The sequence below is a fragment of the Salvelinus fontinalis genome, chromosome 21 (genome assembly GCF_029448725.1).
Source record: "Salvelinus fontinalis isolate EN_2023a chromosome 21, ASM2944872v1, whole genome shotgun sequence".
Lineage (NCBI taxonomy): Eukaryota > Metazoa > Chordata > Actinopteri > Salmoniformes > Salmonidae > Salvelinus > Salvelinus fontinalis.
Window position 1 is genome coordinate 15,222,823 of NC_074685.1, and position 26,794 is coordinate 15,249,616.

The 26,794-nt window shown below is 43.8% G+C and overlaps 2 protein-coding genes and 1 long non-coding RNA gene across 4 annotated transcripts in view; 1 reads left to right on the plus strand and 2 right to left on the minus strand.

Moving 5' to 3' along the window:
• Nucleotides 1–13: 13 nt before the first annotated feature.
• Nucleotides 14–5,830, minus strand: LOC129818304 (proteinase-activated receptor 1-like). Its single transcript, XM_055874056.1, has 3 exons — nucleotides 5,580–5,830; nucleotides 3,631–4,524; nucleotides 14–3,490 (listed from the first exon to the last, which is right to left on the minus strand). Exons 1-3 carry the CDS (start codon nucleotides 5,638–5,640, stop codon nucleotides 3,069–3,071), a joined length of 1,377 nt encoding a protein of 458 aa, XP_055730031.1. The 5' UTR covers nucleotides 5,641–5,830; the 3' UTR covers nucleotides 14–3,068.
• A 40-nt stretch (nucleotides 5,831–5,870) lies between these two features.
• LOC129818305 (uncharacterized) lies at nucleotides 5,871–11,260 on the plus strand. Its single transcript, XR_008753920.1, has 4 exons — nucleotides 5,871–6,097; nucleotides 6,294–6,365; nucleotides 8,026–8,300; nucleotides 8,429–11,260. It is a non-coding gene; the product is annotated as an uncharacterized LOC129818305 (long non-coding RNA).
• A 9,911-nt stretch (nucleotides 11,261–21,171) lies between these two features.
• LOC129818306 (synaptic vesicle glycoprotein 2C-like) overlaps nucleotides 21,172–26,794 on the minus strand; it is a 61,243-nt gene continuing 55,620 nt past the window's right edge. Inside the window, exons 9-12 of one of the 2 annotated variants that reach the window (XR_008753921.1) lie at nucleotides 24,596–24,799; nucleotides 24,229–24,388; nucleotides 22,349–24,120; nucleotides 21,172–21,751 (exon numbers count right to left, since the gene is read on the minus strand). Coding sequence is in view for 1 of the 2 variants with exons in the window: in XM_055874058.1 (XP_055730033.1) it covers nucleotides 23,937–24,120; nucleotides 24,229–24,388; nucleotides 24,596–24,799 (548 nt within the window). In the remaining variant the exon portion in view is untranslated. Of the gene's footprint in view, nucleotides 21,752–21,771; nucleotides 24,121–24,228; nucleotides 24,389–24,595; nucleotides 24,800–26,794 lie in introns of those variants that run through there. The other variant, XM_055874058.1, reaches the window with a different exon arrangement.

Consider the following 26,794-nt stretch of genomic DNA (forward strand, 5'->3'; position numbering starts at 1 on the left):
CATCACACACACAAAAAATCAGATAGCTTTATTTGAAACATTTACCATTGTTTTTTGTAATGTTCTGTAACAGTATGGCACAAATACCTTCTTTAAAACTTCTCTAGGATAGGGGGCAGCATTTTCACTTTTGGATAAATAGCGTGCCCAATTTCAACTTCCTTCTACTCATCCCCAGAATATTAGATATGCATATTATTAGTAGATTTGGATAGAAAACACTCTGACGTTTCTAAAACTGTTTGAATCATGTCTGTGAGTAGAACAGAACGTATGTAGCAGGCAAAACCCCGAGGACTAACCATTCAGATTTTTTTATTTTTGAGGTCACCGTCTGTTCAATGAGTTTTCATTGGGATACTAGAGTTCTAATCAACCTGTTTGCAGTTCCTACCGCTTCCACTGAATGTCACCAGTCTTTGGAAATATGTTGAGGTTATTCCTTTGTGCAATGAAGAAGAACGGCCATCTGGAATCAGTGTAACGTTTTGTGTACTGTTTGAGAGTTGCGCAAGACTAGAAAAGTATCGTTAGTTTGTTGTCCTCCTGTATTGAAAACAGATAAACCCGTCTTCAATTTGATCGATTATTAACGTTTACAAATAACTTCAGTTGTATTACCAAAGTAGTTTGAAATGTTTTGGCAAAGTTTAGAGGTAATTTTAGAGATATTTTGTAGTGACGTTGCGCAAATTGGAAGCTGTTTTCTTTCTGGATCAAACGCGCCAAATAAATGGACATTTTGGACATATATGGACGGAATTAATCGAACAAAAGGACCATTTGTGATGTTTATGGGACATATTGGAGTGCCAACAAAAGGTAAGGCATTCTTCAAAGGTAAGGCATTCGTCAAAGGTAAGGCATGATTTATATTTTATTTCTGCGTTTTGTGTTGCGCCTGCAGGGTTGAAATATGCTACACTCTCTTTGTTTACTGTTGTGCTATCATCAGATAATAGCATCTTATGCTTTCGCCGAAAAGCCTTTTTGAAATCTGACATGTTGGCTGGATTCACGAGTGTAGCTTTAATTTGGTATCTTATATGTGTGATTTAATGAAAGTTTGATTTTATATCATTTTTTTTAAATTTGGCACTCTACATTTTCCCTGGCTTATTGGCCAAGTGGGACGCAAGCGTCCCGCCTATCCCAGAGAGGTTTTAAGACCATTTAATATTTTTTTCATTTAATGTTATCCTCCAGACAAAATATAAATCCCACGGAATACTTGTTTGTACTAAATAGGTATGTAGCGCCACCTGCTGTATGTAATGCAACATGCAGGACTGTGACAAAGTGCTGTAAATGTACTTGACTTGAAGGATGTATAATTCACACCAATAGGGGGTATCACAGCACTTCTTACTCTCAAAGTAGTACCGCAATACGTTATATTTCGATCGTTGAGTGCGCAAGCGTGTCTGTACGCAGCATAGTACCTGCTCTGATGCATTTTGCTCGACTTGTCTGGGTATTTGAGTAGTCAAACAGCTCTTCCAATTCTGAATGCATAGATTATACATTCACACAAATGGAACATTTAGTAATAATGAGTGTGAGCTAAAGTTATTGGAGTGATAATATACACACAGTGGTCAGTTGATTAAGGTACACCACCTTGTTCACGAAAAGGCTTCGCTCCTACAGACGCCTGTATCCCTGGGTGTATTGATACACCATTCAATGTCTGCTTTTATTATATTTACCCATCTACCAATAGGTGCCCTTCTTTGCAAGGTATTGGAAAACCTCCCTGGTCTTTGTGGTTGAATCTGTGTTTGAAATTCACTGCTTGATGAGGGACCTTACAGATAATGATATGTGTGTGGTACAGAGATGAGGTACTCATTCAAAATTCATGTTAAACACTAGTATTGCACACAGTGAGTCCATGCAACTTGTAATGTGACATGTTAAGCACATTTTTAGGCTTGCCATAACAAAATAATTGAATACTTATTGAATTAAAAATGAAAAGCTGAAATGTCTTGAGTCATTTGTAAAAGTTTCTAAAAACATTGCAGCAGACGACCATACCGGGACACTCCTATCAGCTAAAAACAAGAAGAAGCGGCTTCAGTGGGCACGTAATCACCAACACTGGACAATTGATGAGTGGAAAAGCATTGCCTGGTCCGACGAATCCCGGTTCCTGTTGCATCATGATGATGGCAAAGTCCGGATTTGGCGTAAGCAGCATAAGCAGCCCCTTCCTGCCTGGTGTCAATGGTACAGGCTGGTGGCGGTGGTGAAATGGTGTGGGGAATGTTTTCCTGGCAGACGTTAGGTCCCTTTATAGAAATTGTGCAACTTTTCCACGCCCCAAAGAATTCAGGCTGTTCTTGAGGGTTAGGGGGGTCCGACCTGGTACAAGATGGGTGTACCTAATAAACTGCATGGTATTTCTATACAACATTAACAACATAGTGCATAGGCTACACATTTCACAATGCTGGGTAAATGTCTCTACGGCCAGCAGGCCGTCGAAAGCATTTCCTTGTATTGTTCACAGTGAGTGTTTAAGAAATGGTACAATACATGATTATACAAAGACTCCTTTGTTATTCCCTTATCGCAGACCGTCAAACTTAAACTAAACCGTTTTGGGGAATAATACCAACTTCAACGGGAAATATATTTAAGATAAAGATTAAAAATGGTGTTATCCATTACATTTTCACAAAACTTACATTTTCCTTTTCTCTTACCCTAAATATATATTCTTGGTACTGTAGTGTCGTACAGGTCAGAAACAACTTTGGCCCATGACAATCAGGACAGCAGCTTCTTGCACTGTCTGAAACAACGGAAATGTATATCTCTTCTTCATATTTAGAGTTGGGCATAGCTAACCCAGACCTATGGATGAATGTCTGACTGAATTCATCATACAAGCCAAATCCATTCTTTCTCCTCAGAAATAGCCTAGCTTTGGTCCATGTCTATCTGTCAGACCAGAAGCATCTTGCACTGTCTGAAACAGTGGAAATACAGCATATACTAAATATATTTTTTACATTTTTGTCAGTGAAAAAGAAACAGCTCTCTGTGTCTCCATCTATCCATCAGACCAGGAGTTTCTTGTACTGGCTGCTGAGGCTGGCCTGGAAGGTGTCCACCTTAGTAATCCTAGTGCTGGTCCTCGTGCTTATTCTGGTCCTGGTGCTGGTCCTGGAGGAACCAGAGGACGAGGCCAGACTCTTCCTTCCCTCGGCGACCACCTGGCATCCCAGCGCCCCCTCCAGCTGCCTCTGGCACTGGGACGAGCCAAAATAGTAGACCAGCGGGTCCAGGCAGCAGCTGATGCTCCCCAAACATAGTGACACCAGGTAGGCCACATGGGTAGCGTCCGGCTCCCCACCCACCTGCCCAGCGATCTGGAGGTAGTGAGCGAGGAGAATGGAGTTGGTGGGTGTGAAACAGACCACGAACACCACAAGCACGGTAACCGCCATCACCACAGCCCGCGCCTTCTGCCTTGAACGGCCTAGATCAGATCAAATTACAATAGAAAATATATTATCCTCTAATGAGATGTATTTTTTAAACAGACCTTCTGCATCAAGATTAAGAAACAGATTAGCCAAATTAAGTACATTATGTCTGGTTTCCCTGGTTTGTATTTACCTACAACACCGCGCGGAGCCTTGTTGAGCACCTGCACCACCCGGGAGTAACAGGTCACCATTATGAACAGCGGCAGGAAGTAGAGGGTGCAGGAGAGTATAGGAAAGAAGAAGACGTATTGCTCCTCTAACAGCTCCAGGTCCTGGATGTCATGGCAGGTGGTGATATCCAGTGGGTCGTAGTAGACCGTCTGCTGTGAGAGGACAAGAGGCAGCGAGCCACCCACAGCCAGGATCCACATGGCGCTACAGGCCAAGGCTGCGTTGCGGGGGCTCCTCCAGGCCAGGGAGTTGATGGGGTAGGCCACTGCCAGCAGGCGGTCCACGCTGACACAGGTCATGAGGAGGATGGAGCAGTACATGTTGCAGTAGAAAGCCGCAGTGACCAGGCGGCACAACCCCTCGCCGAAGCCCCAGTCATTGCCATTGTAGTGGTAGACGATCTTGAAGGGCAGCAGCAGGGCGAACAGCAGGTCGGCGGCTGCCAGGTTCAGCATGTAGATCACTGCCGGCTTCATGGGCCGGATCCGTTGGGCAAAGGTCACCATGGCAACAATGTTAAGAGGCACGCTGATGAAGAAGACGAAGGTGTAAAGCGTCGGGATGAAGATGGTAGAGAGGTGGCCTGTGAGGAAGTTGTTGGCCATAACAGAGATGGTGTAAGACCAGACTTCTGTAGCATTCCTGGCAGAGCCCAGTTCCAACGGTCCCAGTCTGGACCCATTTATAAACCCAACTCTCTCTCCCGGTCCGGACACATTGTTTAGTCCAACTCCAGTCCCATTACTGCCTATGTCTGGGTAGTAGTCCAGTAGGTCTAGATCTATTGGCTCGTCTGTGACCGCGGACCCTTCCGTGACTAACCTCCTGGCAAAGGTCCTCACGATGGAGCTGCCTGTGGAAAAAAACAATACAGAGACGCAAGTCAGTCCCACATGGGAATAGGTGTGTGGAGCACTGCAGTTTACATTATAATAGTCATAGAGCTCAGTGTTATGGAGGACCTGAAACAGACTGTTTGAAGTTCCTATAGGATCCCTTTGAAAATGGGATGACTATAATGTGTGTCCTGAAAATGAGAGGTGCTACATGGGTATTGGAATAACTCTTTAAAATCTACTTTCCGTTGTTGATAAAATGCTGGTTCTGTCAATTAAATGGTGTTCAACAAGACCACTTCTACAATTGTATCGCAATACATTTCAACCGGTTTTGTTGCATCATAAAAAGGAGAGCTATTTCAGACAAGGAAAGCAAAGGATAAAATGTAGGCCTATAATAAAACTCCATAAATATCCCTGACTTACACTTAAAAATTTGAACGCAACATGCAACAATTTCATTTTACAATTCATATAAGGACATTTGTCAACTTAAATAAATTCATTAGGGCTTAATCTATGGATTTCACATGACTGGGCAGGGGTGCAGCCAAGCTCCCTCAAAATGTATGTTGTGTGACGAAAGTGGACATTTTGGTGTGACCTAATAATCATGCTGTTTAATCAGCTTCTTGATATGCCACACCTGTTAGGTGGATGGAATATCTTGGCAAAAGATACATGCTCACCAAAAGGGATGTACACGAATTTGTGCAGACAATTTTTGAGAAATAAACTTTTTTTGTGTATGGAACATTTATGGGATTTTTAATTCAGCTCATGAAACATGGGACCAATACATTACATGTTGCGTTTATATTTTTTGTTCAGTGTAGTATTTTATACTTTGGAATATGTAACTGTCTGTAAATGTTTCATGAATACTACACATAATACTTTATGTTGCGACGGTTATAAGTCACCGTGCCACACCGACCCGCTTATATCATAGAATGAAACTTTTCCAAATAATAGTCTATGGCTATAATTCAGGTAGGGCCTAAAAGCGTAGGCTACACATTCTTTGTATGTAATACATTTTATCACGTATCAGGCGAATTCTACTCACCGTTAAAAACGCCTGAAACCGCATGCACGCCTGCCAGGAATAGAACGGCTTTGAAAAGCATTCTCGCAGAACTGTAATGAAGTCCAGTAAAGATGAAAATGTTTACTAATGTAGCCTAAAGCGTTTATTCTAGATCTGAACACATATTATTATCAACCTGTATGTATGTATGTATGTTTGGTCTCCTTCTCTGTTGCTGCATAGAGAACTAACTGTCGCTTTCAGACAGTTTACGCCTCCCCAGTCCATCCGTGACGCAGAATATGGAAATTGTCCAGGGTGGCGCGCATTCCTATCTTCTGATGTCATTACTTGAGTCAACAACAGGACTAACTTTCACATGGGTCGACAGTTAACGTTTAATGGAATTACTGAATGGAGATCAATGCTGTTTTCTTGTTAGGACAACTGTTAAATATAAAATGTCACTCTTTTTTTACACTGGCGGGCCCAGTTAGTGCCTGCTTTTTCTTTGTATTATTATCATTTGAATGAATGTTCGATATGAACACAGCCAGGTGCAGTACACAGTACGCCTATACTCCTAGATTCTGACAAGAGGAGATACTCATATTTTTCAACAATTTCATTAAACTAAAACGCTTTTGAGATCATATGAATATTGAAGTATGCTGTTTGTCAGTTTGATATGTTTTGTTTGGTGAGGTGCTTGCTGATGATAATATAATGATGTATTTCCTCTATTTTGTGCAGAACTGACGTTGATAATGGTCAGCATCAGGAGTTTCCAGGAAATGCCCAATTGTGATCTTCAAGAGCGAAAGGGTGGGTATAAGAATGTACAGGAAGTAATTTGGCGAGGAATTACTTTCTGTAAAAACAGACTACTAATGGCCTCAAGACAACAGTTGCAGCTGAGTCTCCTGTGGTACTGCAGAGCACATTTATAACAATGATTAAATCAGTGGTCCAAAGCTGTGGGACAACACATTATTGTATAATGTACTTGATAATGTAATTTATAAGCCGCTATAATTTATACAAATCAAAATGTCTGGGTTTAGTGTGATTCTTGTAAGAGCCAATTTATGCTTAATCCGAAAATGTGGTCGGAGGCGCCATTGAGTTCGATAGCGCATCGCCGTGCTCCTCAAATTTTGTAACAATACGGAGGGCTCTGTATACTGTAGCTCTGCATTGACATTAAGTCCTGTATAATCAGAAACTCACTTCCTTGACAACTTCCTTCACAACAATTCCGCGTTGCTCCACAAAGCGCAAGAAGTATGAACGCCCTGACTTCTGCAGAGGCCTTAAATGCTGCACGGAGCAGGAAAGAGGGATGCATTTGATGTTGACCTCGCTCAAGAATAAAAAAAAAACGATGTTTTCCTGTCTATTTCCAGAGGCTAGTTTTCCTTGGGAAAGTAAACTGACCTTGCTGTTTTGAACTAGCCCCATCCCAATGTTCTGTCTGCCTGTCAAGGTTCAGAACAAAGTATTCAGCTTAAAGAATCCTCCAACAATCATGATGAACATTGTTCCTAGATTATTAAATTAGTGTAAAACTAAAACTAAGTTTGGATTTTCTGCAATCACCTTCTGTGATTAATGCTTACAGTTTTTCCCAATTGTTTACACACTAAAATTGGAACTTGAAAGCAATCACCGAAACCTGAAACTCATGTACCAAATCCCTAAACCAAATCTGCAAAATTGCAAGCACAATTCCTGCTTTACACTCAGTTCTCAATTTTCAATTGAGCTGACAAGGTAAAAATCTGTTGTTCTTCCCCTGAACAAGGCAGTTAACTCACTGTTTTCCGGTAGGCTGTCATTGTAAAAAAGAATTTGTTCTTAACTGGCTTGCCTAGTTAAATAAAAAAATAAACAAAAGTTCTCTACATTAGGCACAAATTTAAAATCTATTTAGTCCCTTAGGATAGCAACGCCAATCACAATGCCAAACTCTATGTACCAATTGGCAACACCCACTCCTCACAGATGTAAACACTAGTTGCTGAATTGTTCACTTAGAAATCAGAGCTTTAGCACTATAAAAGGCCACAGATGAGCTCTCCTGTTTTGGAGGAAAATGGAAGTCAATGATGAAGCTAGAGGTGAATAAGTGAGAGGACGAGGATGAGGAAGGACAGTTGTCTCAGATGAGATCAGGGCCACATTGGTTGACCATGTGATCAACCATGGATTTAGTATGAGGGAGGCTGGGCAGAGAGTTCCGCCCAACCTGAGCTGCTACACAGTTGCATCTATCATCCGTACATTCAGAAATGACAACCAGTAAGTTACCTACCATCTACACTATGCTCTTTATGTATGTATACTGCAGTCTGACATACCAGTAGGCCTATGTTACTCAGTGATTGTTGGCCTATGTTACAGTAATGTCATTTCATATTGAGAAAAAAATGGTTATTTTAGCTTACTGTATCCGAATCATATCATATTTGTGGATCTTCTGCAGAACTGAGAGACGGCCAGGCCATGGTGGAAGACACCGGCTGTTCACACCAGAACAGGAGACCGCTATTGTGAACATGGTGGTGGCAAACAATGCCATTAGACTACGAGAAATCCAGAACCACATAATTGCAGACAACAGAATATTCAATAACATTCACCAGGTGGGCTTGTCTACATTGGACCGTGTATTACAGCGCAACCGAATCCGGATGAAACAGGTCTACAGGGCGCCATTTGAGCGAAACTCAGTGTTAAAAAACAGCCATATGAATATTTGTAAGTACTATACTGTGAATTTACTATCATATCAGCACTGCACTGTATTACAGTACTGTAATCCAGTGTATTGTGCCTCACCATAGTGACTGCTCTAGGTCTATGTCACATTGTCTTGTCTGTTTCAGATAGTCTTGGAGCTGGATGCCGTTGCAATTCAGCATGTTTATATTTACATTGATGAGGCTGGCTTCAACCTAGCCAAAAGAAGGGGACGGAACATTCACAATGGCCAATAATGTTCCTGGACAGTGTTGAGGGAATATCACCATGTGCGTAGCCGTTAGCCAGCAAGGCGTCCTCCATCACCATGCCAACCTTGGTCCCTACAACACCCCCCTTCTCATCACATTCCTGGACACACTACATGGCATCATCATTTCAGTGAAGCAGAGGGGTGGACCAGAGCAGCCCAGGTATGTTGTCATTTGGGACAATGTGAGTTTCCACCTGGCTGCTCTGGTCCGCAACTGGTTCATCGACCACCCACAATTGATTGTTCTATACCTCCCACCATATTCCCCATTCCTAAACCCAACTGAAGAGTTTTTTTCAGGATGGCGATGAAAGGTGCATGACCTCCATCCCCTCACACGCATGCCTTTTCCCCAGGCAATGGAGGGTGCATGACCTCCATCCCCTCACACGCATGCCTTTTCCCCAGGCAATGGAGGGTGCATGACCTCCATCCCCTCACACGCATGCCTTTTCCCCAGGCAATGGAGGGTGCATGACCTCCATCCCCTCACACGCATGCCTTTTCTCCAGGCAATGGAGGGTGCATGACCTCCATCCCCTCACACGCATGCCTTTTCTCCAGGCAATGGAGGGTGCATGACCTCCATCCCCTCACACGCATGCCTTTTCTCCAGGCAATGGAGGGTGCATGTGGTGAAGTTGCTGTGGGGGCTTTCGGCGGCTGAATCCGTCACTCCAGAAGATTCTTTCCCCGCTGTTTAGCCAGGGAGAACATGGCTTGTGATGTAGATGAGGTGCTGTGGCCAGACCAAAATAGGAGGCAGGATGCAGCCTACTTGCAAAACTATATATTTGCAGAACATGTTTTCAAATGCTAACACACTGTTTCCAAACTGTTAAAAAAACATTCAAAACAGAATGATGGCAAATGTCGTGCATTTCTGCAGTAACCAGATTGAAACATATAGAACATCTTGGCAGAATATAGAATTATTCCAAACACAGCTGATTGCAATTTCAGCTGAAAGCCTATCCAAGTGTCCTGTTTTTAGTCTCGTTACCAAACAGACAAAAGAGGACGACTTTGGAATGATTTAATTTGGAAAGATGGATCAAGGAAGACAGGTTGGTGGGGATAGAAGAGTGACAGGGAGAGGGAGAATGCGTGGATGACAAAGGAGAGGAAGACCAAGCGGTGATCTCTGATGAGATAAGGTCCACAATTATTGACCATGTTGTAAACCATGGTCTCTCTTTGAGAGAGGCAAGTTTAAAGGTGCAACCAAACCTGCAGCGTTCAACAGTTGCATCAATGGTACAAATTTTCTGGCAAAACAACAGGTGAGATGTACTTACATGTACTTACATTTTGAAATATATTGACTGTTTTGTGTTTTTCAGTAGGATCCAAAGGTTGCCTCCCACAGGAGGGAGAAGCAAAATATTATCAGATACTGTCACGTTCCTGACCTATTTTTGTTAGTTTGTTATATGTGTTAGTTGGTCAGGACGTGAGTTTGGGTGGGCATTCTATGTTTTCTGTTTCTGTGTTGGTTTATTGGGTTGCCTGGTATGGCTCTTAATTAGAGGCAGGTGTTTGGCGTTCCTCTAATTAAGAGTCATATTTAGGTAGGCGTTGTCACAGTGTTCGTTGTGGGTGATTGTCTTCCGTGTCTGTGTCTGTACACCACGCAGGACTGTTTACGGTTTGTTCGGTTTGTGTAGCCTATGTTCCTATTCGTGCGTTTTTCTTGTTTTTATGTAAGTACGTCGTCTAGGTCTGTCTACACCGTTTGTTGTTTTTGTTAGTTTAATCAAGTTCGTGTTTCGTTAATAAAATATGTCTTTTCACTACGCTGCGCCTTGGTTCCCTCAATACTCCTCCTCTTCAGATGAAGAGGAGGAGGACTGCCGTTACAGAATCACCCACCAAGAATCCAGAACCAAGCAGCGTAATTTGGAGCAACGGGGAAGTATACAGGACTTGTGGAGTTGGGAGCAAATATTTAACGGAGAAGGACCATGGGCTAAAGTGAATCACCGTCCATGGGAACAGCTGGAGGCAGCTCGGAGAGTGGAGGAAAAGAGAGAGAGGAACCGGAGTTATGAGGGAACACGTCTTGCACGGAAGCCCAAAAAGCCCGTGAGTAACACCCAAAAATTTCTTGGGGGGGGCTAAGAGGTAGTGGGCCAAGGGCAGGTAGGAGACCTGCGCCCACTTCCCAGGCTTACCGTGGAGAGCGGGAGTACTGGCAGGCGCCGTGTTACGCAGTAGAGCGCACGGTGTCTCCTGTACGAGTGCATAGCCCAGTGCGGGTGCGGGTTATTCCACCTCCCCGCACTGGTAGGGCTAGATTGGGTATTGAGCCAGGTGTCATGAGGCCGGCTCAACGCGTCTGGTCTCCAGTGCGTCTCCTCGGGCCGGCATACATGGCACCTGCCTTACGCATGGTTTCCCCGGTTCGCCTACATAGGCCGGTGCGGGTTATTCCACCTCCCCGCACTGGTCAGGCGACCGGGAGCATTCAACCAGGTAAGGTTGGGCAGGCTCAATGCTCAAGAGTGCCAGTACTCCACGGTCCGGTATTTCCGGTGCCACCTCCCCGCCCCAGCCTAGTACCTACAGTGCCTACACTACGCACTAGGCTACCAGTGCGTCTCCTGAGCCCAGTTCCTCCTCCACGCACTCTCCCTGTAGTGCGTGTATCCAGTTCGGTGCCTCCAGTTCCGGCACCACGCACTAAGCCTCCTGTGCGTCTCCAGAGCCCTGTACACACTGTTTCTTCTCCCCCTACTAATCCTGATGTGCTTGTCCTCAGCCCGGTGTCACCAGTGCCGGTACCACGCACCAGGTATAGAGTGGGCTTTGAGAGTACAGTGTGCCCTGTCCCTGCTCCCCGCACTAGTATGAAGGTGCGTGTCCTTAGCCCGGTGCCTCCAGTTCCGGCACCACGCACCAGGTCTACAGTGCGCCTTATCCGGCCAGAGCCATCCGTCTCCCCAGCGCCATCTGAGCCATCCGTCTCCCCAGCGCCATCTGAGCCATCCGTCTCCCCAGCTCCATCTGAGCCATCCGTCTCCCCAGCGCCATCTGAGCCATCCGTCTCCCCAGCGCCGTCTGAGCCATCCGTCTGCCATGAGCCTGCAAAGCCGCCCGTCTGCCATGAGCCTACAGAGCCGTCCGCCAGACAGGAGCCGTTAGAGCCGCCCGCCAGACAGGAGCCGCTAGAGCCGTCCGTCAGACAGGATCTGCCAGAGCCGCCAACCAGACAGGATCTGCCAGAGCCGCCAACCAGACAGGATCTGCCAGAGCCGCCAACCAGACAGGATCTGCCAGAGCCGCCAACCAGACAGGATCTGCCAGAGCCGCCAACCAGACAGGATCTGCCAGAGCCGCCAACCAGACAGGATCTGCCAGAGCCGCCAACCAGACAGGATCTGCCAGAGCCGCCAACCAGACAGGATCTGCCAGAGCCGCCAGCGAGCCATGAGCGGCCAGAGCCGCCAGCGAGCCATGAGCGGCCAGAGCCGTCAGAGAGCCATGAGCGGCCAGAGCCGTCAGCCTGCCATGAGCGTCGAGAGCCGTCAGCCTGCCATGAGCGTCGAGAGCCGTCAGCCTGCCATGAGCGTCGAGAGCCGTCAGCCTGCCATGAGCGTCGAGAGCCGTCAGCCTGCCATGAGCGTCGAGAGCCGTCAGCCTGCCATGAGCGTCGAGAGCCGTCAGCCTGCCATGAGCGTCGAGAGCCGTCAGCCTGCCATGAGCGTCGAGAGCCGTCAGCCAGCCATGAGCGTCGAGAGCCGTCAGCCAGCCATGAGCGTCCAGAGCCTTCAGCCAGCCATGAGCGTCGAGAGCCGTCAGCCAGCCATGAGCGTCGAGAGCCGTCAGCCAGCCATGAGCGTCGAGAGCCGTCAGCCAGCCATGAGCGTCGAGAGCCGTCAGCCAGCCATGAGCGTCGAGAGCCGTCAGCCAGCCATGAGCGTCGAGAGCTGTCAGCCAGCCATGAGCGTCGAGAGCCGTCAGCCTGCCATGAGCGTCCAGATTCGTCAGTCAGCCATGAGCTGCCCTTCAGCCAGAAACGGCTATATACCCAGAACTGCCCCTCAGTCCAGAGCTGTCTCTCTGTCCGGAGCTGCCCTTCAGTCCGGAGTTGCCCCTCTATCCTGATCTCCCTCTCTATCTTGAGCTATCTCTATATTCTGATCTATCTCTCTGTCCCGGTGCTGTCCCTGTCATTGATGTTACTAAGAGGATTTTGTGGGGGTAAAATGAGGGTGGACATTCTTAGGGGGAGATGGAGGCTAGGATTGATTATGGTGGGGTGGGGACCTCGCCCGGAGCCTGAGCCACCACCGTGGTCAGATGCCCACCCAGACCCTCCCCTAGACTTTGTGCTGGTGCGCCCGGAGTTCGCACCTTATGGGGGGGGGGTTATGTCACGTTCCTGACCTATTTTTGTTAGTTTGTTATATGTGTTAGTTGGTCAGGACGTGAGTTTGGGTGGGCATTCTATGTTTTCTGTTTCTGTGTTGGTTTATTGGGTTGCCTGGTATGGCTCTTAATTAGAGGCAGGTGTTTGGCGTTCCTCTAATTAAGAGTCATATTTAGGTAGGCGTTGTCACAGTGTTCGTTGTGGGTGATTGTCTTCCGTGTCTGTGTCTGTACACCACGCGGGACTGTTTACGGTTTGTTCGGTTTGTGTAGCCTATGTTCCTATTCGTGCGTTTTTCTTGTTTTTATGTAAGTACGTCGTCTAGGTCTGTCTACACCGTTTGTTGTTTTTGTTAGTTTAATCAAGTTCGTGTTTCGTTAATAAAATATGTCTTTTCACTACGCTGCGCCTTGGTTCCCTCAATACTCCTCCTCTTCAGATGAAGAGGAGGAGGACTGCCGTTACAGATACGCAGGAAATTGGCATTGTTGACATGGTAATTGGCATCAATGCAATAAAATTCGGGACAGAGTGCTGGCAGACAATATCACTTTTGGGAGTGTGAATACGGTCAGCACAACGACAATTGCCAGAGTCCTAGAGAAACATAATAAGGATGAAGCAGTTGTACCCTGAGAGAAATGGTGAACGTGTGTAAGAACTCCGGTATCAATATGTCCAGGTAAGATGTCTGTTCAATAACCAAACAGGGCACTTACACAGCTATGCATAATGTAAAGTACTGGAAAACTGTGGATTTACTGTATTTTAGAGAGTAATGGAGATGGAAGCCAGGCAAACTGCATATACAGTCGTGGCCAAAAGTTTTGAGAATGACACAAATATTCATTTTCACAAAGTCTGCTGCCTCAGTTTGTATGATGGCAATTTGCATATACTCCAGAATGTTATGAAGAGTGATCAGATGTATTGCAATTAATTGCAAAGTCCCTCTTTACCATGCAAATGAACTGAACCCCCAAAAAACATTTCCACTGCATTTCAGCCCTGCCACAAATGGACCAGCTGACATCATGTCAGTGATTCTCTCGTTAACACAGGTGTGAGTGTTGACGAGGACAAGGCTGGAGATCACTCTGTCATGCTGATTGAGTTCGAATAACAGACTGGAAGCTTCAAAAGGAGGGTGGTACTTGGAATCATTATTCTTCCTCTGTCAACCATGGTTACCTGCAAGGAAACACATGCCGCCATCATTGCTTTGCACAAAAAGGTCTTTACAGGCAAGGATATTGCTGCCAATAGTAATAGTAATAGCTTCCTGTGTGGAGAGGAATTCACAGAAACACTGAACCATCTTTGTCAACCTCATTCTATAACCCACTGGGCACAGATGTCAATTCAACGTCTATCCCATGTTGGTTCAACGTAATTTCATTTCAACGTAATTTCAAAACACTGATTCAACCAGTGTTTGCCCAGTGGGAACATATTGTCTGTAGCTGACTTTAAAAAAGGAGGGAAGCCAGTGGAAGCCAATTCTTGACAAAGAATCAAGCTAGACCGGTTGTGCGTGCTGTTTATCAACCTCTATCTAATGACATGACATTGAATGTAACGGTATCAGAATATAACTGTGAACTTTGACACACCTATTCACCACCTGGAATCTGGTTCACAGTGTCAAGTAACTCATACAGATGGCGTGCAATTGGGTTAGGTGGGATCTGCCTTCCAGTTTAACGATTCCCAAATCAGACATTTTCATGGTAACGGCCACAAACTGCCGGGAAAGGTTCATAGGGGACAGTTACAAAGACAACACGTAAGAAAGACATGTTTCTTTATGGAAGAGACTGGATCATCTAATTTTGACCTAAAGCAGCACCAGAGTCCAGAGAGCTGCAAATCCACCATGTGTTATCTGTTCATGTCTTTCCTGTCTAGAGAGGCACATTAAATATGAGGCTATTATATCCAGCCGGCTGTCTGTGTGTGTGTGTGTGTGTGTGTGCTTGTGTGTCTGTGTGTGCATGCGTGTATAGGGAGGTGTCTTTGTATCCTGTGATTGAGTTAACAGAGCTCTGTCCCTGTCTGGCTATGGTCCCCTCTCTTTCCCGGAGATCACATGACATTATTCAGCCAGTGCCAGAGCCAGTGAATGAGGTGGGAAGGCCAGTTCAACCAATCCTACATTACTGCTGAAATTACAGTGCTGGACATGCTACTGTCTGTCTACACTGCCTGGCTGCATCAGTAAACTCTCCTCTCATGATAGACAAATTCAGACAGGCACAAATACTGCTATGTAGAATTTAGTTTGAGAGAGAAGCAATGTGTTCAGGAAAGCAATACTACATTGTACAATTTCACAATTTACAGTGAAAATATTGAAATATTAAAACTGTACAAACTCCTCTAAAACACAAATAATACTGCACCTGTACTTTGATGTTACAAATAAATGGTCAGAGCATCCATCACTGTCATCTATTAGATTATGCTGAGCTGGGCTTGGCTGTATGGGGGACTCGTCAGGGGCCTCTGAAGACAGAGGGAAATGTTATTGCCGTGTGGGGACTATTGAGTAAGTGTGTGTGTGTGTGTGTGTGGAATTAGTGGGAGTGTGGGTGTGTGCGTGCGTGCGTCCGTGCATGCGTGTGGAATTAGTGGGAGTGTGTGTGGGTGGGAGGGGAAGCATGACTCAGTGAGAAAACACAGAACCAGACTCCCTGGGTTCAAACAACAAACTCTCTGTCTCTCGCTCTCTTAACTCCCTCATACTTCACTCATTAGGGAAACATTAGGATTTTCAATATGATGAAACTGTCTCCAATATGCTTTGATAGTTGATAATTAATTATGTAATGTTATGTATTCAGTTCCCATACTCTCCCATATGCAAGTGTGTGTGTGTGTGTGTTTTTAATGTGTATGTTTGTGTTTTAGTGTGTGTGTGTGTCTTTTAGCGTGCATGTTGTGCTTGCATGTGTGTGTTATATATCACATCATATTCTGTCCTCTCCACTGTAGATGCAGCTGCACTTCAAAACAGCACCCCGTGTTTGGGTCACGTTGCTCAGGAGACCACTAGCTGATCCAAAACTAACATCAGCTCATTCCTGCTAAGGGAGGAGGCAGGATACTGACCATGATAACACAGAGCCCAGGGCTCAACTATGGCCTCGGACCAGGGCTGCGTTCCCTACTTTCTGTTCTGTTCTTGCTCACTACCCTCTACAGATGTCAGACACTTGGACAGCTGTAAGTGATATAAATAATGCTGCCATGTATCCAGCGTGGTTAGCTCCCTGGCATACTTTAGTTGGCTAGGGATGATTCTAGGAGAGAACTTTCCTGGATTAAGATGCAGCCCAGTTCTAAACAAGTTTATATAACAGGCACAGGATGACCAGCCAGACTACCAGGAATGGGGCAGTACTGGGAAAACATCCCAATTGACAAATTAAGTGTAGAACATTACTTATTATCTGTTGGAACCCGGACTGTAGCCCCCCATGTCAATTACACTGTAGACCGTTCACCAACCAAGGTGAGAGTCTGTTACTATAATTGAAATGAAGTTAGAACAGCTAACGTGCAGCTAACATGCAGAAAATCCAGGCTTTTACTGGAGCAGAAACCAGTGAAGCATATATCAGAGCACAAGTCAGAATTGGGGCTAACAACAGAAGATGGGCCAGGGTGTACATGCACATTTCCAGATATCATTACCAGTAATACAATCAAGGCACGGCAGAGGACAGGTATAGGGGCATTATGAATTCTAGCTCCCAGGATGCAATTCCTATGGCTTCCACAGGGTATCAGCAGTCTATGTTTAAGATTTCAGGCTTGTAACTTCCAAAACTAATAAGAAATATGAGTTTTAGTAGAAGGACACACTCTTGGAAATTCGTGTTTGGGCGCATGATGAAGACAAGACACACCTGCTAATATCGGTTTCCTATTGAACATATTTCTTTCCGTAAGAAATATTATAGTTTTATTACATTTTAGGGTATCTGAGGAGTCAATGGAAACATATTTTGACTTGTTTTAACAAGGTTTAGCGGTAGATTTTCGGATTCCTTTCTCTGCATGTTGAACGAGTGGATTACTCAAATCGATGAGGCCAACTAAACTGACTTTTTGGGATATAAAGAAGGATTTTATCTAACAAAACGACACTACATGTTATAGCTGGGACCCTTTGCATGACAAACCAGAGGAAGATTTTCAAAAAGTAAGTGAATATTTAATCGCTATTTGTGAATTTATGAAACCTGTGCCTGTGGAAAAATATTTTGATGTGGGGCGCCGTCCTCAAAAATTTGCATGGCATGCTTTCGCTGTAATGGCTACTGTAAATCAGACAGTGCAGTTATATTAACAAGAATTTAAGCTTTCAACCGAAATAAGACACTTGTATGTACCTAAATGTTTAATATCCATAATTTTTATGCTTATTTATTTGAATTGCGCGCCCTCCAGTTTCACCGGAAGTTGTCCCACTAGCGGGACGCCTAGCCCTAAGATACTTATTTGAATTAGTTTTCTTAAATTATTTTAGCATTGTTGGTTAAGGGCTTGTAAGTAAGCATTTCAGTGTAAGGTCTACATCTGTTGTATTTGGTGCACGTGACAAATAACATTTGATTTGATGATTTGATTTGATGTGACAGGCTACTGTCCTTTCTCAAACAGTCCCATGGGCTGTAGCACTGTCTGTGTGTGAGTAGGCGTTTAGATTAGATCAGTGCGGTTCAGGGGTTGAGGTTCAGGCTGTGGTTGTTTCCGCTGGTGGTTGTGGGGGTGTCGCCTACAGGATGAACTTTGCACCGCTGACCTTTTGGCACAAAAGCTAAATATACTTAATTCAAGATGTAAATGATTAAGCTGTTCTAACTTTATTTCAATTATAGTAACAGACTCTCACCTTGGTTGGTGAACGGACCGATTCCCTCAAACTGTTGTTGAGTATGCAATGCTTGTACATTTTGATACAGCTGTTTATACTTATGTGTTGAAACAGACTGTTATTTTCGTGACAGTGGCTTCATGCCCATAGGGGCACAAAGGCACCTGCCCCCTCAGATTGTCCTGTTGTAAAAATGTCAATGTTAAATAAATTATTAAACATACGTTTTTTGCCCACGTTTTATCATAATTATTTATTTAAAAAATATCTGTCAGCGGTAGTTTACAGAGGGGGCACACTGACTGGACATGGCAAAGAAATAGAAAAGACATACTAGAGTCTATGTAAAAGAGGAAGTAACTGCACCGCATTGCCATCCTCGGACTGTTTGTGTTTGTCGCTGAGTGCGTGTACCCTCAGAGCGTGTGGTCTAACAGTGTACCTAATCTCTGGATGAGTCCCCAGTAATGGTGTTAGCGACAACATGACGTCACAGACGCGACAGGTGCTCCTCTACGGACGGACGGCGTGAGTCAAGTCGCTCTGGTTGGGTGGCTCTCTGTGAGTGTTCTCTGGTTTATTTATTTGGATCTCCGTTAGCAGCTACACTTCCTGGAGTCCACACAAAAACATGACAATTAACAAACACTGATACACTGATAGACAAGGACAGTCAAACAAATGTAACATACAATGATATACAAACAATACAACTAACAAATAATACAAACAATACAACAACAAAATGATGTGTGTGTTGGAGTGTCAGTGTGCGTGTGTCCCCTCACAATGAGATATATTTTAATCCGTTTTTTAAAGGTCCTTTTACTGTTTGCCTGAGTAATTTGTGATCATGCCTTTATGTAATACTGTGTGTTGCCATGAATTAGTTCTGGACATAGTAACTGTGAAGAGAAACCTGATTGCATGTCTTGTGTGTCTGAGCTGAATGTTATTTGATTATGCAGAGAATCTGGAATGTTCATTACAGTAATACTTCTCAAAAAACCTACAAGATCCTCAACTAGCTTCCTCAACTTGCTCAATGGTCACACCCTTTATACACAACTCCAGTTGAGGTTAAGGTCTTAGAGAATGTTTTGAACCAAATACAATGCTTTTAGTGAGAGGGGTCCACATAGATGTTTAGATGAGACTCATCTCTCTGTTGTGTCCCAGCATCCGTGCGTCAGAGACACAGGAAGAACAAGATAGGCTACAGGGTCACACCTGGTAGCTGCTGGGGCCTGATGGGAACTCACAGTGAGATGATAAAAATACTGAAGACAAAAATAAATACAATGTTTTAGTAAGAATTTATAAAACAAATGGGAGTTGAGGTTATCAGTTTTGTTTGAACACGAGGGGGAAGCTTGGGGGTAAAAAACGGCTTACGTGCCATTGTTGTTGTTCTGTTGGACATGTAGCATTTATTATTAACCAGTAAATGAGGGACACAGCAGGCATAGTGTGTCTTTTTGAGCGGATGTTGTTTGTTTTCAGACATAAAGATGTAAGTGGGGAGATTTCTTGTAAACCCGTCTTTGAGCTACAGGAAAGATGATGTGACTAGTGTTTTTTTTGAGAGAGTGCATCTGCACCATCGCCCACTCACACAATACATAGCCGGAAAGACAGCATTTTTATTTAGAAATATTATTAATCTGTTGAACAGCTGACTCATTATAGAATTTTATTTGTGCGATCGGTAAAAACAGAATTATTTGTGCCAGTTTCCTCAGAAAATACAATACCAGTCAAATGTTTGGACACACCGACTCATTCAAGGGGATTACTTTATTTTTACTAATGTGCTAATTTTGACGGCAGCCATTATTTTAAGAACCAGGAAGATAAGGTTGACAAGGTCACACTCCCGCACGTGATATCATTGAAAAGCCCATACTGTCCTCTCAAAGGGACAACAGGACTTAATACAGTGTCTTGTATAGCCTCAGAGATACGGACCCAGAACTGATATCCACTAGAGAGGACAAAAATGAATTGCTGAGTCTCAGGAGGATACACCTCACTGTATTTTATTCCATAATAGGAAGTTTACTAGAGTTGTACCCTCTATTTGACTAAATAACCCAAGTGACTTGATCAGTAAACCAATAGAGTAGTTCTCTTAACCCATAAAAAAATATCTGATCTCTATTCAAAAAGAGTGGGGGTTCAATTCAGTGCCATAGTCCTATTCCTTTAGCAGCTGTAAAGTGAATTCCCATCAATAAAACTTATCTGAGAGGTTGGCGGAACTCCAGGCAAAGCAATATCTACAGTACAATCGCAAAGTATTCAGACCCCTTCACTTTTTCCACATTTTGTTACATTACAGCCTTATTCTAAAATGTATTTAAAAAAGATTTACACACAATACCTCATAATGACAAATCAAAAACAGGTTTTTAGACATTTCCGCATATGTGTTAAAAATAAAAAACTTAAACATCACATTTACATAAGTATTCAGAACCTTTACTCAGTACTTTGCTGAAGCACCTTTGGCAGCAATTACAGCCTTGAGTCTTCTTGGGAATGATGCTACAATCTCGTCTGCAGATCACCCCTCCCCCTTACCAGCTCTGACTTTGTTGATAGCTACTTTATTTAGGAAAAATGTACTTACTATGACTGTGATAATGTGGCTGTCCCACCTAGCTACATTATCTTAAGATGAATGCACTAACTGTAAGTCACTCTGTATAAGACAGTGTGCTAAATTACTAAAATGTAAACACACATTTTGAGAAAGTAGATCTTCAGCAGCACAAAATTATGCTGGCAACACCAACTTGAAAACATTCCTTCAAAATAAGAGTACCAATAGAAAAGCTTTAAGAATGTATCTCTTTGAAGCGTTCTACTGCAACGAATGTGTGTTAGAGATGCAATGTCTTCAAAATACCTCTTCTGTTTTAAAGGTTTAACATCACATTACATCATTTCACAAATAGTTGCATCTTTACTCATTCATTTTATACAAGAATTTGATGCAAACCTCATCACTGAGGCACCTGTATAAACCGAGTTAGGGTAATGTGGCTGTGTTGTCTTTCCTGAGGTCACAAACATGAAACAAAATGGACCGGGTCGTAGCTGGCTTCTCCACCGACCGTTTACACATTCTCCAAAATATGGATATTGTTCAGTTCTCAAATTCTGTGATGTAGTAGAAGTTCATTTGTTCTACTGTGAAACTCTCTCCATACTGCATGGCCAGGGAGAGTCTCTTTACGGAATTTATGACGTGGGGGTTAAGTTGTAAAACTGCCCCCCCCCCCTCCCAACAGGAGAGGGGGTTGTTCACATCTCTGCTAGCCAATTCACAGAAAGTGCTAACATCATGACAACAGTATATAGTCATTGAACACGTATCATTTTATTAATGTTTACATACTGTTTTACCCACTTCATACTGTATGTATATACTGTATTCTAGTCAAGGCTTTTTATTCAGATAATGTCCATAATGTCTAGACACACACCATCATATACCTACATATTTATATTCCAGACTCTGACAAAGCTCGTTATAATATTTCTATATTTCTTAATTTCCTTTCTTACATTTTTTGGGGATCTGTGTGTATTGTTTTGTATTGTTCGGTATTACTGCACGGTTGGAGCTAGGAACATAAGCATTTCGATACCCCTGCGATAACATCTGCAAAATACATGTACACGAGCAATACAATTTTAATTTGATTTTGATTTATGATCCTATTAAAGCTCACTACAGTTATAATCATTAGATTGTGAATGAGGGGGTTTGAAGCAGGGCCTCCTGCGCAACAGAAGAGCGCATTAGCCCACTTAGCCAAAGCAACTCCTCAGGTCTCATGCAAGGTTGATCATCACCTGAACATGCACGCCCACACACTGATTGAACAGTTCCATCTTCTGGCCAGCTTGATAAATGACACCAATTGTAAAGTCTGTAATCAAAGTACCATGGTTGTTAGAGAATGTAACTCTTTATTGAATACATTACGTGTAGATCCCAGTGGAACCTACCTCTATATACTTCACATTGCACCTGGTAACCTTCCCTAGTCAAAGTAAATCAGATCAAGGACAGGTATTTGACAAATGATTTAACACACACCTCCATGTATTGTCTATAGCAGGGCTATTCAAACCTGGGCCTCATGATCTACTAACTACAGAACTGCTGGTTTTCATCCTTCCCCTCTAATCAGGGACTGATTCAGACACGGTCAGTGGATTATCTGGCCAATCAATGACATGCTTGTTATTTCTGTGTCTAGATCAGGTTACGGTTAAGCACTTTGTGACAAATGTTTTTGTAAAAAAGCACTATACTTTGATATATTGATCAGTGAGAAGAGGGACAGAAGGGGAGAAGAGGAAACCAGCAGTACTGTGGAGGGACCTGGAGGGGCTGGAGATGAATAGTCCTAATCTATAGCATGTCTGTAGCTCCGTACAGTACAGTCATTTCACCACTGCATGCCCCATCAAAATTACCCAGAAGAACGGACGGACGTCTGCCCACAGAACAAGGAACTCACCAGAATGATACAGTCATCTTTGACCCAGATGAACATGGCTGCTCGTCCACAGAACAGCAGCAGGGATGTAGTGGAGTGGAAACACACCTAAACACAGACTACACCACTGGTTATTTTGTGAATTGTGTTGTTAACACACCTGGCTGTTCCACCAAATGAGCATTGTTACCTGTAGTGTTTATGTTACTCTCTCTGTTATCTCAACCAGCTAGTGTTTAGCCACCTTCATGTTTTCCTACAACTACATCCCTGTAGCAGACACAACAACAGAACACACAACATAAATACTTTAGTAACACACAGGCAAAGTTTCCTATTTTTAACAGAAGTGTAGTTTCATACAGAGAGTGACGTGATGAGGGATGGATGGCTGCAAGTGATGCAGTAGGACAGGCTGAAAGACAAACTCATTAACACACCATTAACCATTAACTCTTCTTGAACTCCACTGTTGGTTAAAGGCTTGTAAGTAAGCATTTCATGGTAAGGTCTACACTTGTTGTATTCGCCGCATGTGACAAATAAAGTTTGAATTGATTTGGAAACCAGTCAGACACTTCAGTGAGTCAAGTCAACTCATTAACATCGACCCCAACCCATGGTTGGGAAATTAACAATGTTTGAATATATACAATATATTATACACACACACACAATATCATACATACACACACACATACTGTACATTTACACAAATGATCCATACCTGGTCAAATGCAAAAGCATGTACTGCAATGATGCCATTATGATACTGCAAAGTCATGAATATGTTAAAGGCATAGTTCACTCCAAACTATACTTTTAGGTTTCAGTGAAATAGGTTAAATATCCCTTAACATGCCAACAGAGTCGTGTGCTCACAAGAGCTTAAGCCTGAAACCTAAATTGACGCTTCTCTAGTTAGGATTCTGCCCTTAGAGAATGGTTATGTTGTAACGTATAGTAACTATGGTACCCAGGCTGACTAAAGAACGTATCTTATCACCTAACTTGTATTCATGTCAGACCCGTAGCACTGAGGACAGAAGCAATAGGTACCTTTGATTGAACTTAGGCTAGGATTAGAATGGCTTTTTCATATCTCATCAAATTAAAACCTCCTGCTTTCTGCTTAAACAGAGCTGAATATTGATCAACTGCCCAAACGAAACGCCTGGATATTCAACAACAAATAACCTAAAACAAACAGCTGGTTTGGGAATGCCAAGGTTGAAAAATAGGTTAGGCAAGATAGTCCGGTCTTGGGGCAGAAACAGCAATCATCTCTCTACCTGGGCAGAGCCCTCCAGAAGGTTAATAAAATAGCGTTCAACTCTTCCCACGCACTCCACCCTGAATTCCAGCTCCACCCCTCTGGTCGCAGGTACAGAGTACCTAAGGTTTAAAAAAATATTCCAAATGCAACTTAACAAAATGTTGGACTAATTGCACTTTAGCACTTGCACTTCAACATGTAGCCCTTTACTTGAACACTATCATAAGGCCTACATACCACTGTCATAAAACAATGTTACATATTTAGTCCTTATGACAGTGTTCAACTAAAGCCCAATGGGTACATGAGTGAAGACTGCTGGGTAGTGTAGTTCTACATCAAGACGTTGCCGCGTGTGTCAGGCAGTCGTAGTCCCACCAGGCCTCCTCCCACTAGTACAGCCGACGCCAGCAGGATGGGGATGGTCTTTGTGATGCCAACCAGAGAGCTGAAGATCAGGTTCCCCAACACCGCTGCCAGCTTACAGATGGCATTACAGAACCCAAAACCTGTACCCCTGGAGAAGAAAAGGAGGGCAGAGGAGAGAGTCAACGATGGAGGGTGTGTGTTTGTGTGTGTCTGTGTGTGTGTGTGTGTGTCGTGCCTGCCTGCGTGTTGTACCCACCTCCTGTCAGTCGGGTAGAGCTCAGCAGTAACAACGTCCAGGGAGTTCCAGGCTGATATACTGAGGCCGTTATAAAGACACAGCATGAAGATCATCATAGACTCACTTGTCCCAAACCACAGGAAGAAACAACTGATGCCTGACAGCACCATGGAGCCCCCTGGGGGAGAAAACATGCTATTACACATCATATCACAACAAAAGACATGATAACAGATTACAAATACATTCTCTTTTTGGTGATACATTTTTTATTTCATTTCATAGGTACTGATATGTAAAACCCCAGGGGGGACAGTCACAAAATCGAACATTTGTCTGAATATCAAATACATACTCTGTATGAAGTAGAATTTCAAAAATTTACCCAGCATGCTCAGGCGCCCTATCTTGTCCATGAGAAGGGCGGAGACTATGTTGCCGGGCAACACGGCGAGCGTCCCCAGGAAGTTGACCAAGTAGACCCAGTAGGCGCTGTAGTCATCATTAAAGGTCATCTGACAGCCCGTCTTGTTGTGGTGGAACGAACTGTTGATCACCCTCGACCCCACCAGCTTAGAATCGTCAATATCTGGAGAAAGACAAAGAGAGAAATAGAGAATCAGACAAGTGTACTATTTTGACTCCTTTATGTTCTGTTTGTCTGGCAGGTGAACTTTCTGAATGGACACTGTGCTGGGTTTATACTTATTATCTAATGCTGCTTCCATGGGCCTTTAACTCTGAGACATGGTCTCAGCCTGCCTCTTGTGAGTGTCTCTTCTCTTGATGAAGGGAAGATAGAACAGGGCCGGGGGGTCAGATATATGGTCCGTCTGCAAATATGGTCCGTCTGCAAATATGGTCCGTCTGCAAATATGGTCCGTCTGCAAAACATCCCAGGTCTTTTAGGGATAACTACGTAACTCTCCCCTGATGGAAAACCTATTAATACACGACATCACAGAAAAAGAGCAAAGGCAGCAAACACTATGCCCTTTTCATACCTCTCTCTATTCCTCCCTTCCACCCTCCCTCACCCCCTTCCTCTCTGTGTCGCTGCTTGAGGCAATGAGACTATGTCTCCCATGAGGCTTTGCCACCAAGCTCACACGCCCAGATTGTTTTCATGTTCAGCTGTTTCCTAAATGCTGAGATGGAACCGTTTCTAAACCTGCGGCCCCTCATGGTCTGAGTCAGCTGAACCACATCGTGGCCGTTAGCGGTCCCCCCTAATTCACTACTCCCTCAGAGACCCTGCCTTTCCTGGTTCAACTATTAGTCAGCTCCTCTTATAATTAGATTGTACTCCACATGAACCCTCCTTCATAAGGGCTACATAACACAGTCGTAATAATGATATAACAGATGTACAGATGTACAGTATTGAAAGATAACGTTAACCAAGAACTGTGTTCAAGTGTACATTGAGATGATATTACAGCGTGCATTGGTCTGTGTAATGTCAAGCCAAAATAGAAAAGATATCTTCCCTTCCCTCCACCTCACTTTAGAACACCGTATTTCCATCCCTAATCTTCTATCAGATAGAATTGAACTGCTGCAGGAGGGACAGGAGAGAGACAGAGTAGAGAGAGAGAGAGACAGAGAGGGCGCAGGGGAGAGAGAGAGGGATACAGAGAGAGAACAGAGAGAGAGCAGAGAGAGCAGAGAGAGAGAGAGAGAGGGAGACAGAGAGAGAACACAGAGAGAGCAGAGAGATAGAGACAGAGGGCGAGGGGGAGAGAGAGAGACAGAGCAGAGAGAGAGAGACAGAGAGAGAACAGAGAGAGAGAGCAGAGAGAGACAGAGCAGAGAGAGAGAGAGAGAGAGGGAGACAGAGAGGGAACACAGAGAGAGCAGAGAGATAGAGGGAGCAGAGAGAGAGAGAGGGAGAGAGAGATAGAGAGGAAAAAGGAGAGAGAGGAGAGGAAGAGAGTTATGTCTGAAGGGTTTTGTGAGAGGCAGGGGGACACCTCATCTATAACATGGTTGCTGTGAGGAAGAGATGTGCTCAGAATGAATAGAATGAGTAACATTTGAAGTAAACAACCAAGTGTGTGTGTATGTGTGTTTGTTTGTGTGCGAGCACGTGCGCATACCAGGGTTTCTGTCAGGAAAATGTGGCGCCAGACATTTGAACGGCAACATTGTAATTTAAGGGACAGAAATTTGCGGACCCATATGAGTTTAGTGTATAACCTGATTAGGGTGTCCACCCACGGTGCTCAGAATGACAGAAATCCCATTTAGATGATGGTAAAGCATGTTAACAGAACAGGCATGTCGAGGATGCAACGATGTGCGGTCTTTCTTACCCAATTCTGATGTGCACTTTGAACATGTTAAAATAACTGTAAATAACATTTACTTTTCCTCGGCCAACAAGACGAGTAAGGAACAGCAAAATCACTAGCATATGTCAATCTACTATATTAGAAAAGTGTAGGCTACCTAGTCTATTGGTCAGCTCTTTGAGAAAGACATGTCATATTCCAAACAGTTGTGGGACAATAGATCCCAAATTCAAACAAGCAGTAGGCCTAGGATACATTTAAAAAATATGTTAAAAAGCAATGATTCTGAT